We start from the raw sequence: 15,067 nt of genomic DNA, 5'->3' as shown, positions 1-15,067 counted from the left end.
GAGACTGGGTGGGGGAATGATGAGGGACATGATGAGACAGGGTGGGGGGATGATGAGGGGGGGAATGATGGGGGACATGATGAGACGGGGAAATGATGGTGGGGGAGGCACTAAATGCTTAATGTCTGTATGGCTAGTGGTGGTCTATGACGGGGAAATGATGAGTCATGGGGAGATGATGAGACATGGGGGGTGGCAATGAGAGGGGTAAATGTGGCACAGGGACTGATGAAAGGGAAGGAATAATGTGGCACTGAAGGGGACAGAACCAAACTGAGGTGCAGAAGAAAATGAAGTTGAAGGGGATGAAGTGGCATTTAGTCAGTCATTTATTTTACATTAAATTTTTTTTTACTTAAATTTCCCTGTTAAAATGGGGGTGCGTGTTATACGCCGCTTAATACGGTATATGCTTTTCTATAATTGTCCCGCTTAAAAAAAAAAAAAAAAACTCAAACCATTTTAACAAAATTTGTATGTTTGAAATTGCCCTATTTTGACCACCTATAACTTTCAAATTTTTCCGTATATGGGGCAATATGAGGGCTCATTTTTTGCGCCATGATCTGTAGTTTTTATCAGTACCACTTTTGCTTCGGTTTTACTTTTTATGAAAAAAAATTATGAATAAAATGTGACAAAAAAGCATAAATTTTGTACTTAATTTTTTTTTTAAGTTTACGCCGTTCACCATACAGGATAATTAACAATATATTTTAATAGTTCAGACTCTTACGCATGCGGCGATACCAAAGATGTGTATTTTAATGCTTTTTGGGGGGTAAAATGGGAAAACGGTCGTTTTTACTTTTTTATTTGGGGAGGGGATTTTTCACTTTTTTTTTATTTTTTTTTTTACACTTTTTATGTCTCCGTAGAGGACTATTCATAGCAATCAGTTGATTGCTAATACTGTTCAGTGCTATGTATAGGACACGTCACTGCTCAGTATCATCGGTTATCTTCTGCTCTGGTCTGCTCGATCTCAGACCAGAGCAGAAGACCCCGGGAGACGGCCAGAGCCAGGTGAGGGGACCTCCGGCTGCCATGCTGGATGACCAGATTGCCGCAGCAGCACTGCGAGCAATCCGATCATCCATTCAAAGTACCGCACTGCTGCAGATGCTGTGATCTGTATTGATCACGGCATCTGAGGGGTTAATGGTAAACATCCGTGCAATCGCGGATGTCCGCCATTACCGGCGGGTCCCTGGCTGCTGAAAGCAGCTGGGACCTGCCGGGCATGACCCGAGCACCGCTCCGGGACTCGCGATCATGGCGGCGCGTAAATGTACATCATGGTGCGCTAAGTACCACGTCACCATGACGTACATTTACGTCTATTGTTGTTAAGGGGTTAAACAGATTTGTAAATTACTTCTATAAAAAAAATCTTAATCCTTTCAATAATTATCAGCTGCTGAAGTTGAGTTGTTGTTTTCTGTCTGGCAACAGTGCTCCCTGCTGACATCTCTCCTTGTCGCGGGAACTGCACAGAGTAGAAGAGGTTTGCTATGGGGATTTGCTTCTAAACTGGGAGGTTCCCGAGACACGTGTCATCAGAGAGCACTTAGACAGAAAAGAACAACTCCACTTCAGAAGCTCGTAAGTGCTGAAAGGATTAAGATTTTTTTAATAGAAGTGATTTACAAATCTGTTTAACTTTCTGGAGCCAGTTGATATTGAAAAAAATTTAAAAAAAAAATCCTGGATGACCCCTTAAGGACCCGGCCATTTTACACCTTAGGACCCGGCCATTTTTTGCACATCTGACCACTGTCACTTTAAACATTAATAACTCTGGAATGCTTTTAGTCATCATTCTGATTCCGAGACTGTTTTTTCGTGACATATTCTACTTTAACATAGTGGTAAAATTTTGTGGTAACTTGCATCCTTTCTTGGTGAAAAATCCCAAAATTTGATGAAAAATTAGAAAATGTTGCATTTTTCTAACTTTGAAGCTCTCTGCTTGTAAGGAAAATGGATATTCCAAATAACTTTTTTTTATTTTTTTTTTTTTTTAATTCACATATACAATGGCCCTCATTTACTATTCTAAACCCGACTTGTTTTGTCGTTTTTTTTTTTTTTGGCGCATCTTTGTCTGCGACATGTCGCAGACATCGTGCGCCAGTCTGCTACATGATGCAACATTTTTTCCCGACGGGCCCGATGTGGATTCTCCCAAACCCGAAAAAGGGGCGTAACCCGACATTTGTGAGCTTTCCCACGTATTTATAAAGGTTTCCAACCCGAATTTGTTGAATTGTTGTGGATTTTTTTCCCGGCAACTCAGAGGAGTTGGAAACCAAAACCAACAAAACCCACGTGCGACAAACAGGATGCGACATAATAATAAATACCAGGGGAAAAAAGCAGTCGGGTAAGAAAGTAACATAGACTTACAACCCGATTTTCTAAGTAAATGAGGGCCAATATGTCTACTTTATGTTTGCATCATAAAGTTGGCATGTTTTTACTTCTGGAAGACACCATAGGGCTTCAAAGTTCAGCAGCAATTTTCCAATTTTTCACAAAATTTTCAAACTCACTATTTTCCAGGTTTGAAGTGGATTTGAAGGGTCTTCATCTTAGAAATACCCCATAAATGATCCCATTATAAAAACTGCACCCCTCAAAGTATTCAAAATGACAGTCAGTGTTTTAACCCTTTAAGTGTTTCACAGGAATAGCAGCAAAGTGAAGGAGAAAATTCACAATCTTAATTTTTTACACTAGCATTTTCTTGTAGACCCAATTTTTGAATTTGTACAAGGGGTAAAAGGAGACAATTTATATGTATAATTTGTAGCCCAATTTCTCTCGAGTAAGCACATACCTCATATGTCTATGTAAAGTGTTCGGCAGATGCAGTAGGCGCAGTAGAGGGCTCAGAAGCGAAGGAGCACAAGGGGATTTTGGAGAGTACATTTTTTCTGAAATGGATTTTGGGGGGCATGTTGCATTTAGGAAGCTCCTATGGTGCAGAACAGCAAAAAAAACACATGCCATACCATTTTGGAAACTAGACCCCTTGAGGAACATAACAAGGAATAAAGTGAGCCTTAATACCCCACAGGGGTTTTACAACTTTTGCACATGTAAAAAAAAAAAAATTCACTAAAATGTGTGTTCCCCCCCCAAATTTCACATTTATGCAAGGGTTAATAGCAGAAAATACCCCCCAAAATGTGTAACCCCATCTCTTGAGTATGGAGGTACCCCATAAGTTGACCTGAAGTGCACTATGGGCGAACTACAATGCTCAGAAGAGGAGTCATATTTGGCTTTTTGAGAGCAAATTTTGCTCTGGGGGCATGTCGCATTTAGGAAGCCCCTATGGTGCCGGGACAGCAAAATAACCCCCACATGGCATACCATTTTGGAAACTAGAACCCTTGAGGAACGTAACAAGTGGTACAGTGAGCATTTATCCCCCACTGGTGTCTGTCAGATGTTTGGAACAGTGGGCTATACATAATTTTTAATTTGCACAGCCCACTGTTCCAAAGATCTGTCAGACACCAGTGGAGTGTAAATTCTCACTGCACCCCTCATTACATTCCGTGAGGGTTGTAGTTTCTGAAATGCGGTCACATGATTTTTTTTTTTTTGCATTGGTCAAAACCCCTGTGCAAATCGCCTCAAATGTACATGGGGCACTCTCCCTTTTGGGCCTTGTTGTGCACCCCCAGAGCACTTTGCGCCCACATATGGGGTATCTCCGTAGTCGGGAGAAACTTTTTTGCCTTTTACCTCAAGTCAAAATGAAAAGTATAGGGCAACACCAGCATGTTAGTGTAAAAAATAAAATAAAAATGTTTACACTAACATGCTTGTGAAGACCCCAACTTCACCTTTTCATAAGGGGTGAAAGGAGAAAAAGCCCCCCCAAAATTTGTTAGGCAATTTCTCCCGAGTACAGAAATACCCCATATGTGGCCCTAAACTGTTGCCTTGAAATACCACAGGGCTCCAAAGTGAGAGCGTCATGTGCATTTGAGGCCTGAATTAGGGATTTGCATAGGGGTGGACATAGGGGTATTCTACGCCAGTGATTCCCAAAGAGGGTGCCTCCAGCTGTTGCAAAACTCCCAACATGATTGGTCGGTTAGCTAACCGACGGATCGCAGGGGATAGGAGGAGGTGGCAGGCTTGCCACCTCGCTCCTATACTCCAGCATGGTCTTGGCTGTCTGTGACAACCGGGATCATGCAAAATTACCGGGCAGTCGGGTCCCAGAGACCCGATCAGCCCGGTATCGCCGCAGATCGCTGTTGTGATTTCAGCAGCGATTTGCAGTGATCGCCGACATGGGGGGTGGGGCCTACATGGCCCCCCTCGGCGTTTGCCCTGGATGCCTGCTGAACGATTTCAGCAGGCATCCGCTTCCGATCTCTGCCCGGTGAGCGCCGGAGACCAGAATGGCTCAGGACGTATGCATGCGTCCTGGGTCCTTAAGTACCAGGGTCCCAAGACGTATGCATACGTCTTGGGTCCTGAACAGGTTGAGCACTCAGCGTTTTTCAGTTTTTGCATTTTCGTTTTTTTTCCTCTTTACCTTTTTAAAAATCATAACCCTTTTTCAATTTTCCACCTAAAAATCAATATTGTCTTATTTTTTGCGCCACCAATTCTTCTTTGCAGTGACATTAGTCATTCTACCCAAAAATCCACTGCAAAATGGGGGAAAAAAAATAATTGTGGACAAAATTGAAGGGAAAAAATGCTATTTTGTAAATTTGGGGGCTTCTGTTTCTACGCAGTGCATTTTTCGGTAAAAGACACCTTATCCTTATTCTGTAGGTCCATACGGTTAAAATGATACCCTACTTGTATAGGTTTGATTATGTCGTTCTTCTGGAAAAAATCATAACTTCATGCAGGAAAATTTATACGTTAAAAAATTTCCTCTTCTGACCCCTATAACTTTTTATTTTTATTTTTTTCGCATATGGGGATGTATGAGGGATTATTTTTTGCGTCGTGATCTGAAGTTTTTATCGGTGCCATTTGTTTTGATCGGACTTTTTATTCATTTTATTATTCATGGTATAAAGTGACAAAATATGCAATTTTGGACTTTGGAATTTTTATACATGTACGCCATTGGCCATGCGGTTTAACAATATAAAAAAAAAAAAAAATTTTATATATATATATATATATATATATATATATATATATATATATATATATATATATATATATATATATATATATATATATATATAATATTTTCTATCATCATTTTTTTATAGTTTGGACATTTATGCACGCAGCGATACCACACCTTTATATTCTTATTTACATAGTAGTTTATTTTTTTTAAATGGAAAAAGGGGGGGGGGGTGATTCTGACTTTTAAAAATAAAATGTGTTAATAAATGTTGTTTAACCCCCTTCCCTAATAATTTTTTTTATATATTTTTCCGCTTTTTTTTTTTTTCTCTCTCCAATGTTATTAGTAGCTATAACATTGCACACACTGGCTTCCTACACTGATCACTGCCATGCATTTAACATGGCATTGATCAGTGATATCGCCACTCGACAGTCATTCGGCGATCAGACATGCAGGAGGCAGGTAGGGATCTTCCTGGTGTCTGCAAGCTGTTCTGGATGCCGCGGCAGTCCCAAACAGCCCAACTGAGCTGCTGGGATGCTTTCGGTTTCACTTCAGACGCGGCGGTCAACTTTGATCGCTGCGTCTGAAGGGTTAATACCGGGCATCACCACGATAGGTGATGTCCGGCATTAGCCGTGGGTCCCGGCCTTTGATGGCCGCCGGGACCGACCTGATATGACGCGGGGTCACTCCGCTCCTTTCCTCCTCCGGGGTCCATTTACTCCCGAGATGGGGGCATTCCGGACATTTGAGTTCCACCAGTCGAGCTACTGTCTCCTTCTGGGTGCTCATGGCGGGCCCCAGGGACAGGAGTTTTGGGTCTGCAACTGTTCAGGTCTTTGACCTCTCTACAGCCGGTTTCCGTCTTCCTTCTTTTTTTTCCTGTGGTTTTCTGGTCTCCACCTCCTGTGCTCGCCTTCTGCTCAGGCATACGCTGCTCTCCCTGCAGTTTTTCTGCCATGTTCTCTTGAATCGGTTTGCCTCTGGATGGGGCTCTCTTGTGCCCTTTTTCCATTCTTGTTTCCCAGCCGGGCTGGCCATCTGTCTGGTTCTGTGTTCCTTGGAGTTGTTCCTATCTGCTGCTGGGATGGTGCCGGACCATCTTTCTTCCTAATCAACTTTTTCTTGTCTCTCTATATGGCCTGTGTGTCTTGAGTCTCTACAGAGGACGGTCCCTTCCTTTGATGTCCTAGTCCATCTACATGGATCTTCCGGGAGCTTAGTTCCTGGGCCTCGGTTGTTTTTGCCTGGGATATCGTCCGCAGGCCTTGCGGACACGTGAGTTCTGTCTCTGAACTGATTCCCTTTCTCTGGTGGTTGTTTTTCCCACCCCTAGGAGACTGCTTTGGTACGTCCTATCAGTATAGGTTCCCCAATGAAGAGCGACCGAGAAAAGGAGATTATTTTTTTGTGTTTGTACTCACAGTAAAATCTTTCTCATAGCCTTTATTGGGGAGACACCGCACCCACCTATTTCTTCAATTTTTGTCCCGATGATCTTTTCCATTTTTTCTCATCCAGGATTCTTTTCTCTGGTCCTTTCGGATTTGTTCTTTGTTGGCTTCTCCTACTGCTTTGTGACAAAACTGATTACCTCACTTCCAGGAAGAAGCTGACTTTTTTTTTCTCCCTAATGTCAGCACCTCCTAGTGGCAAGAGAATATACCCCATCAGTATAGGTGTCCCCCAATGAAGGCTACAAGAAAGAGACTTTAAAGCAAGTACAAAATCTTTTTATCATAGCAAAAAAATATAGCTTCAGCATACCATAAAGAACGAAGAATAGCCCCTAACGGATAACAAATGCAAGCTCTTCCTTACTTTTTATACGTAAGGACTTGCTTATATCTGTATTATTTATCTACCTATATTTCCTATTTTTGGATGACACATTGGGGCTTCAGGACCAATTACCAGGTTTCTATTGAGCTATAGTCTTAACGTACAATGGTCATCCTGGAACCAATTAATATTCCACAAACATTATAGACCATAATGAAACAATACTCATACAAATGAAAGCAATTTTTATTGAAATGCAAAAATCCATAAAAACACAATTATAAAAAATACAATAAGTAGGTACAAGAGAACTCAGAGTAGGGGGTGAGAGCAATAATAAAAAATCACATGATAGTGCGGGTGTATATAAGGACATGCATCATAATGTCATTATGCTGAAAGCAAATGTAGCGTGGCGGCTGAAAGCTAAGATAGAATGACAAATGCAAATGGCAATATATCCACAAATAGGATATATCTAAGGTACAGGAATGCCACAGTATAAGTTACAGAAAAAACCTGTGACTGTAACAATGGCTGTAACTCTGATGGTACAGAGAAACAGAGAGGACACAAGCACTGCTACGAAATACCTGCAAGATACATGACCAATGCACCCTATTGGAAAAACCTCTCACCTCCAACCCCAAACGGATTTTCACAACACGGCTTTGTCAGGGATCATGGATCTTGCAGGTATTTTGTAGCAGTGCTTGTGTCCTTTCTGTTTCTCTGTACCATCAGAGTTAAGGCCATTGTTACAGGTTTCTTCTGTGACTTTTACTGTGGCATTCCTGTGCCTTAGATATATCCTACTTGTGGATAAAATGACAAATGCAAATGGCAATATATCTTAGCTTTCAGTCGCCACGCTATATATGCTTTCAGCATAATGACATGATGCATGTCCTTATATACACCCGCACTATTATGTGATCTTTTTATTATTGCTCTCACTCACTACTCTTCTGAGTATTCTTTTGTACTTACTTATTGCATGTTTATTTTTTTCATTGTTTTTATGGATTTTTGTATCTCAATAAAAATAGCTTTGATTTGTATTGAGTATTGTTTCATTATGGTCTATAATGTTGGTGTTTTATACTGCCCATATGATAAAGGGTTTCAGATATTTCTTTTTGCCATATTTCTTTTGGGTAACCAGCCAATTAATATTGTAACTTGAGTTACCACTGTAACTTTTTTTTCAGGTATGGAAGTTTATTACAGGGGATGTGTGCTGGTACACAGGTTCTATCTATATAACTTTTGCTGATGTGTACTTGTATATTCTGGACATAACTAATGTGTATTTGTTGTTTCTCAGGCCATTGGTGCAACATTTGCAGCTATGATAGGCGCTGGCATGCTGGTTAGGTCAATATCCTATGATCAGAGTCCTGGAGCTAAGCATCTGGCTTGGATGTTGCATGCAGGTAAAGTGGGACACATAAGCCATAGTAGTGAAGAGATCCTGTTATTACTTTTCTCTATACTTTATTGTAAACATATTCCTGTGTGATCAATACAATCACTACCTTTATTTTTAAAACCTTACCAAAAGGACTATTTGTTTAGTAGACTATTTGTATAGTATTGTGTAGAAAAAGAGACCCCGAGCAGGGCCTTGTGTATAACACACTTTCTGCAGTCTAACTACTCACCTTAAATTGGCACTCTCGGATTCCAAATTTTTTTTTATATGTTGTACATCTTGGCAAAACAAACTTTTCTAATATACTTCATAAGAAAATGTTTATTTTTATTTTTTTAAAGAAATAACTGATTATAAAATCATTGCTTTGTCCAAGCTGAAGCACAGGCATGGACAACGTCCAGTAAGTGAGGGGGTGGGCTAGCATGCCTCTGTGCTCTCTCCTGTCTGATAGGACTCCTCTGCCCTCTCTCCTGTCTGATAGCACTCCTCTGTGCTCTCTCCTGTCCTATCAGACAGGAGAGAGCACTGAGTACTAGCCCACCCTCATTTACTGGACTTTGTCCATGCCTGTGCTTCAGCTTGGACAAAGCCATGATTTCTATTAAAAGGAAATAACATTTTCTTATGAAGTGTATTAGAAGGGTAATGTTTTGCCAAGATGTACAACATATAATTTTTTTTTGTATCTGACAGTGCCTATTTAAGCATATATAAATGCCTCTATTGCTCTTTAGCAGAGGGTAAAAAGTGTAATGTAATGTCATAAGTAAAGTCTTTGCATCTGATGGAACTATCCTCAAGTGTATTTTATTTATTTTTTGTTAAATGGGAATTGCAGTACCGGTGACAGGTTAACTTGATAAAGTCTCCAATTCTTGCTACCCTTTCTTCCCCCTATTGAATTATCAGAAAAAAAATGAACAGTCTTTTTAGTAGTTTTTACTTTTATTGTAATTTTTAAGCTAATTCTTGCTTTCATTTGTTTTCTACAGGTGTCATGGGAGCAGTGGTTGCCCCATTAACCTTACTTGGTGGCCCTCTGCTTATCAAAGCTGCATGGTACACAGCAGGTATTGTAGGTGGTCTCTCAACTGTAGCCATGTGTGCCCCAAGTGAAAAGTTTTTGAATATGGGTGCTCCGCTTGGTATCGGTTTGGGCCTGGTTCTGGTTTCCTCAATTGGTACGTACTTGCATAAAATGAAATCTCCACCCTAAAGGCATATGTTCTTTTATACGAAGTAGGTTTGTTTACCTAAGGAAAGGAGGTGTCTTGTTTTGTTTTATATTTTTTCCCCCCCTTTTCTCTAGTCCTCATAGACGTGTATATTTGTTGCTTGGAAATAAAAAATAAATAAAAAATAACTAAATAAAGGTTAAACTGAAATAACAATACTTAATACTGCCCCTAGATTCTCAGGGGAATATTTTTTGTTGTCTATAAAGGAAAATGTATACTATAACGAATAATTTAAGTTTTTTTATAATTTTTAGGCAGTGCATTCCTTCCTCCCACAACAGTACTTGGTGCCGGACTTTATTCTGTTGCAGTGTATGGAGGTTTAGTTCTCTTTGGCATGTTCCTTTTGTATGACACACAGAAAGTCATAAAACGTGCCGAGACTACTCCTATGTATGGTATGGTGAAATATGACCCTATAAATTCGTAAGTATTCTAGTAATTTTATCTAAATAAAAAAATAATATATAATGTTATTTATACATACAGCCATGGTCGTAAATGTTTTTGGGACCCATGACATTTTTCTAGAAAATGAAGTGTTTCTCACAGAAAAGGATTGCAGTAACACGTGTTTTTTGCTATACACTTGTTTATTCACTTTGTGTGTATTGGAACTAAACCAAAAAAGAGGGGAAAAAAAGAAAATTAGACATAATGTCACGACAAACTCCAAAAAAAGCTAATTAGACATAATGTCACGCCAAACTCCAAAAATGGTCTGGACAAAATTATTGGATAATTGCAAAATTGTGGATGAATAAGATTGTTTCAAGCATGTGATGCTCCTTTAAACTCACCTGGGGCAAGTAACAGGTGCGGGCAATATAAAAATTACACCTTAAAGAAAATTAAAAAGAGAAGTTCACTTAGTTTTTGCATTGTGTCTGTGTGTGCCACACGAAGCATGGACAACAGAAAGAGGAGAAAAGAACTTCCTTGATGACGTCTTTTTGTGGACAAATATCAACATTCTCAAGGTTAAAAGTCCATTTCCAGATATGTTGATTTGCCTCTGTCCACAGTGCACAACATGATAAAAAAAATTTCCAACCCATGGCACTGTAGCTAATCTCCCTGGGCATGGACGGATGAGAAAAATTGATGAAAGGTGTCAATGCAAGATAGTCCGGACAGTGGATAAGCAGCCCCAAACAAGTTCCACAGATATTCAAGCTGTCCTGCATGCTCAGGGAGCATCAGTGTCAGCACAAACTATCCGTCAACATTTAAATGAAACGCTATGGCAGGAGACCCAGGAGGACCCCACTGCTGACACAGACATAAAAAAGCAAGACTACATTTTGCCAAAATGAACTTGCGTTAGGGTGCATGCACACTGTACTGGTGCCTGATCCGGCTGGGGATGGGAAAACCGTGCGCTCCCGTACCCCAGCCGGACCGGCACTGAAATCCATTGACTTAAATGAGCCGTCCAGTCACCGTTTTACACCGGTCGGCTCATTTTTGACCCGTATCCAGTTTTCTGACTGGACCTCAAAGTGTAGTATACAACGTTTTGAGGTCCATCAGAAAACCGGATACGGGTCAAAATAGGAATTTTTCAGGGACCAGTTCAGGTTTGAAGTGGATTTGAAGGGCCTTCATATTAGAAATACCCCATAAATGACCCCATTATAAAAAATTCACGCCTCAAAGTATTTAAAATCACATTCAGAAAGTGTGTTAACCCTTTAGGTGTTTCACAGAAATAGCAGCAAAGTGAAGGAGAAAATTTTTAATCTTCATGTTTTACACTTGCATGTCCTTGTAGACCCAGTTTTTGAAATTTTACAAGGGGTAAAAGGAGAAAAAGCTCCCCAAAATTTGTAACCAAATTTCTCTTGAGTAAGGAAATACCTCCATGTGTATGTAAAGTGTTCAGCGGGCGCAGTAGAGGGCTCAGAAGGAAAGGAGCGACAATGGGATTTTGGAGAGGGAAATTTGCTGAAATGGTTTTTAGGGGGCATGTCACATTTTAGAAAGCCCCTTTGGTGCCAGAACAGCAAAAAAAAACATGGCATACTATTTTGGAAACTACACCTTTCAAGGAACTTAACAAGGGGTACGGTGAGCCTTAACACCCCACAGGTGTTTGACAAATTTCCACTAAAATACTGGTGTTAACCCAAGTTTATCATTTTCACAAGGGGTAATAGGAGAAAAAGCTTTGCAAAATTTGTAACCCCATTACTTCTGAGTATGGAAATACCCCATATGTGGATGTAAAGTGCTCTGCAGGCAAACTACAATGCTCAGAAGAGAAAGAGCATCGCCGCCCCGATCACTGCCCAGCAGGGTAGTGATAGGTCGGTCGTTCCGACCGATCAATCACGTGATCGTGGGGTGGCACCCGTGCCACCTCACTCCTGCTGGGTAAGGGTGAATGGGGCTGTCTCGGACAGCCTCAATCACCCTTTTTTTACCAGGTCACCAGAGACCCGATTGACCCGGAATTGCCGCAAATCGCCTGTCTCAGGACCCCCCCTAGGGGTTTGCACGGTGTGCCTGCTGAATGATTCCAGCAGGCATCCCGGGCCCCACCCGGCATGCGGCGGGGACCGAAATTCCCACGGGCGTACAGGTGCGCCCTGTGTCCTTAACTACATGTACACCCTGTGTCCTTAAGCATGGCAATAATTTTGTCCAGCCCATTTTTGGAGTTTGGTTTGACATTATGTCCAATTTTTTTTTTTTTTTTAATCCCTCCCTATTTTGGTTCCAATACACTCAAAGGGAATAAACATGTGTAGATCAAAACATGTGTTACTGCAATCCTTTTCTGCGAGAAAAACTTCATTTTCTAGAAATATTTCAGGGGTGCTAACATTTACGGCCATGACTGTATGTGCTATATAAACTATAGTAAATTTGAGTAGCCTTATTAGTCCAGTGATGCAGATGCAAATCAAACATTTTTGCAGTATCTTGTAATACCTTTTTTATTGGACTAACAGAATTTTGTAGAGACAAGCTTTCAGGATTCCTCTTTCTCAAGTCCAAAGCAAATCTAAGCTCACAAGCCGAAGACACAGGTTACATCTCACAAATATAAGACAATAGATGTGGAGCATTATACTATACTATACTATGATGGGCCATAAATTGTCATGTTATAGGAACATAGACTAAATAGATAAGGATGAGAAAAAGGGAGAGGGAGGAGGGAGAAGGGGAGAGACTGGTAATTAAGCAGGACAAAGTGAGATGCAAAACAGAATAAGATACATCCACATTGAGTGCCCTATTTATGGAATCAAAAAGCAGTATCATTTTAGCTTGAAATGTCGTGTGTGTGTGTGTGTGTGTGTGTGTGTGTGTGTGTGTGTGTGTTTTATTTTTTATTTTTTTTTATTCCCTCTCAGTATCTTGATTGTAAGGTCATGTATGGAGTTTTTTATTTTTTTTATTCCAAAAACAGGGGACTCAATATGGATTTGAGCTTTTTATCTTATCAAAATGTCTCATAACCTGTGCTATAACTGTATTCTCCTGTGCATCTCACTTTGTCCTGCTTAATTACAGTCTCTCCCCTCCTCCCTCCCTTTTTCTCATTCTTATCTATTCAGTCTATGTTCTTTTAACAGGACAATTTATGGCCCATAATCCTTCACATCTATTGTCTCATCTCCTGCATATTTGTGAGATGTAACCTGTGTCTTCTGCTTGTGAGCTTAGATTTGCTTTGGACTTGATAAAGGGAGTAATCCCGAAAGCTTGTCTCTCCAAAATTCTGTTAGTCCAATAAAAAAGGTATTACAAGATACTGCAGCATTTTTTGATTTGCATCTATGTATGTATGTGTGTATATGTGTGTGTGTGTGTGTATATATGTTATGCAAATCATAACATTTTGCAGAATCTTGTGTGTTTTTGTTTTTTACAACATAATTTCAATGAAAAAATAAATAAATTAAAAGAATATGTATATAATTATAATATTATAGCAGTGTATAGTGGTTATGTCCACTAACAAAGGTTAGGTCTCCCATAAAAATTTGGGGGGGAAAAATGTGAGAAAGATTTGCGAACCTTAAAATTTTTTTTAAACTTTATTCCATCCTTTTTAAAATATAAAGCGAAAAAAATATTACTTATCAAATAACTGCCACCAGTGTCATGGAGTGTATTACTCCATAAAAGTGACCAAATACTCTGTCACAAAACGTCTCAAAGTTAATTTATTGATTGAACCTTGTTCAGATGAAAGAACATCGTAGTTTTCAAGTTTCTGTGACATAATTCATATGTTCAGCCCATGCATCTTGGCGCACTGTTCACATTGACTATTATTCACATATGAGGTAAGAACAAAAATCCGCATATTCCAGGCATGAGTACAGTTGTATGGACAATGTCAACTTTTGTTCACCAATTTATTTATATTTTGTATTTCTTTTATTTTCGGTTATTGTCCGATGTGACCTAGCACTCAGTGTTTAACTCTCATCCCCCTGTAGAAATGATGATCCACAGACATACCATATTTATCGGGGTATACCACGCACCGGCCTATAACACGCACCCTCATTTTACCAAGGATATTTGGGTAAAAAATTTTTTTTTACCCAAATATCCTTGGTAAAATGAGGGTGCATGTGTATACCCCAATACACTGTTTCTGACCCCGCAGAATCCCCCAGCAAAGGCAGGGGGAGAGAGGCCTGTCGCTGCCCGTTTCTCTCCCCCTGCCTTTCCTGGGGTCTAGAGCCCTGCTGCCGCCGCTTCTCTCCCCCTGGCTATCTGCGCCGCTACCCCTTCTCTCCCCCTGGCTATCGGCGCCGCTGCCCCATTGCCTGGCGCTGGCAATGGGGCAGCGGCGCCGATAGACAGGGGGAGAGACGGGGCAGCGGCACCCATTGCCGGCGCCGCTGCCCCGTTGCCTCCCCCACCTCCGGTTGTATAATTACCTGTTGCCGGGGTCGGGTCCGCACTGCTTCTGGCCTCCGGTGTGGCATCCCCTGCGTCGTTGCTATGCACTGCGAGACGCAATGAACCATAACCTGTAAAAAGTGTAAAAAATAAAAAATAAAATAAGTTCTTCAATAAAAGTATGAAGTGTAAAAAAAATATGAAAAATGCCCCTTTCCCAATAAAAGCCCTGCATTATCACCAAAAAAGATCAAAAACACAAATCATATACATATTGGGTATTGCCACGTCCGTAATGACGTGAACTATAAAACTATAATGTAAATTATCCCGCACGGTGAACACCGTAAAAAAAAAAAAAATCAAAAAAGCGCAACATTCGCCAATTTTGGTACAAATAGCGGAATAAAAAAGATCAAAAGGTAGCACTTGGCACAAAAATGATACCCATGAAAAGTACAGCTCATCCCGCAAAAATAAGCCCTTACTCAATGGCGTCGGACGAAAAAAAAAAAATTACGGCTCTTGGAAAATGAATGGCAGAAAATGAATTTTGCTCAAAAAAGGAAAGCGACATAAAATGGGTATTGCCATAATCGTACTGAC

General features: G+C 40.4%; 1 protein-coding gene and 1 long non-coding RNA gene across 3 annotated transcripts in view; one reads left to right on the top strand and one right to left on the bottom strand.

Moving 5' to 3' along the window:
• The window catches only part of LOC130282569 (uncharacterized), a 148,231-nt gene that overhangs the window by 101,284 nt on the left and 31,880 nt on the right, over window positions 1-15,067 (bottom strand). For both annotated transcript variants that reach the window (XR_008846452.1, XR_008846451.1), the window contains one exon: window positions 14,500-14,592. This is a non-coding gene — a long non-coding RNA (uncharacterized LOC130282569). The remainder of the gene's footprint in view (window positions 1-14,499; window positions 14,593-15,067) is intronic.
• GHITM (growth hormone inducible transmembrane protein) overlaps window positions 1-15,067 on the top strand; it is a 71,621-nt gene that overhangs the window by 50,874 nt on the left and 5,680 nt on the right. Inside the window, exons 6-8 of the mRNA XM_056530931.1 lie at window positions 8,241-8,349; window positions 9,344-9,532; window positions 9,844-10,015. Of these exons, the coding sequence (XP_056386906.1) occupies window positions 8,241-8,349; window positions 9,344-9,532; window positions 9,844-10,015 (470 nt within the window). The remainder of the gene's footprint in view (window positions 1-8,240; window positions 8,350-9,343; window positions 9,533-9,843; window positions 10,016-15,067) is intronic.

Source organism: Hyla sarda, chromosome 7 (assembly GCF_029499605.1).
Source record: "Hyla sarda isolate aHylSar1 chromosome 7, aHylSar1.hap1, whole genome shotgun sequence".
Lineage (NCBI taxonomy): Eukaryota > Metazoa > Chordata > Amphibia > Anura > Hylidae > Hyla > Hyla sarda.
This window is presented reverse-complemented; position numbering and strand designations above follow the sequence as displayed.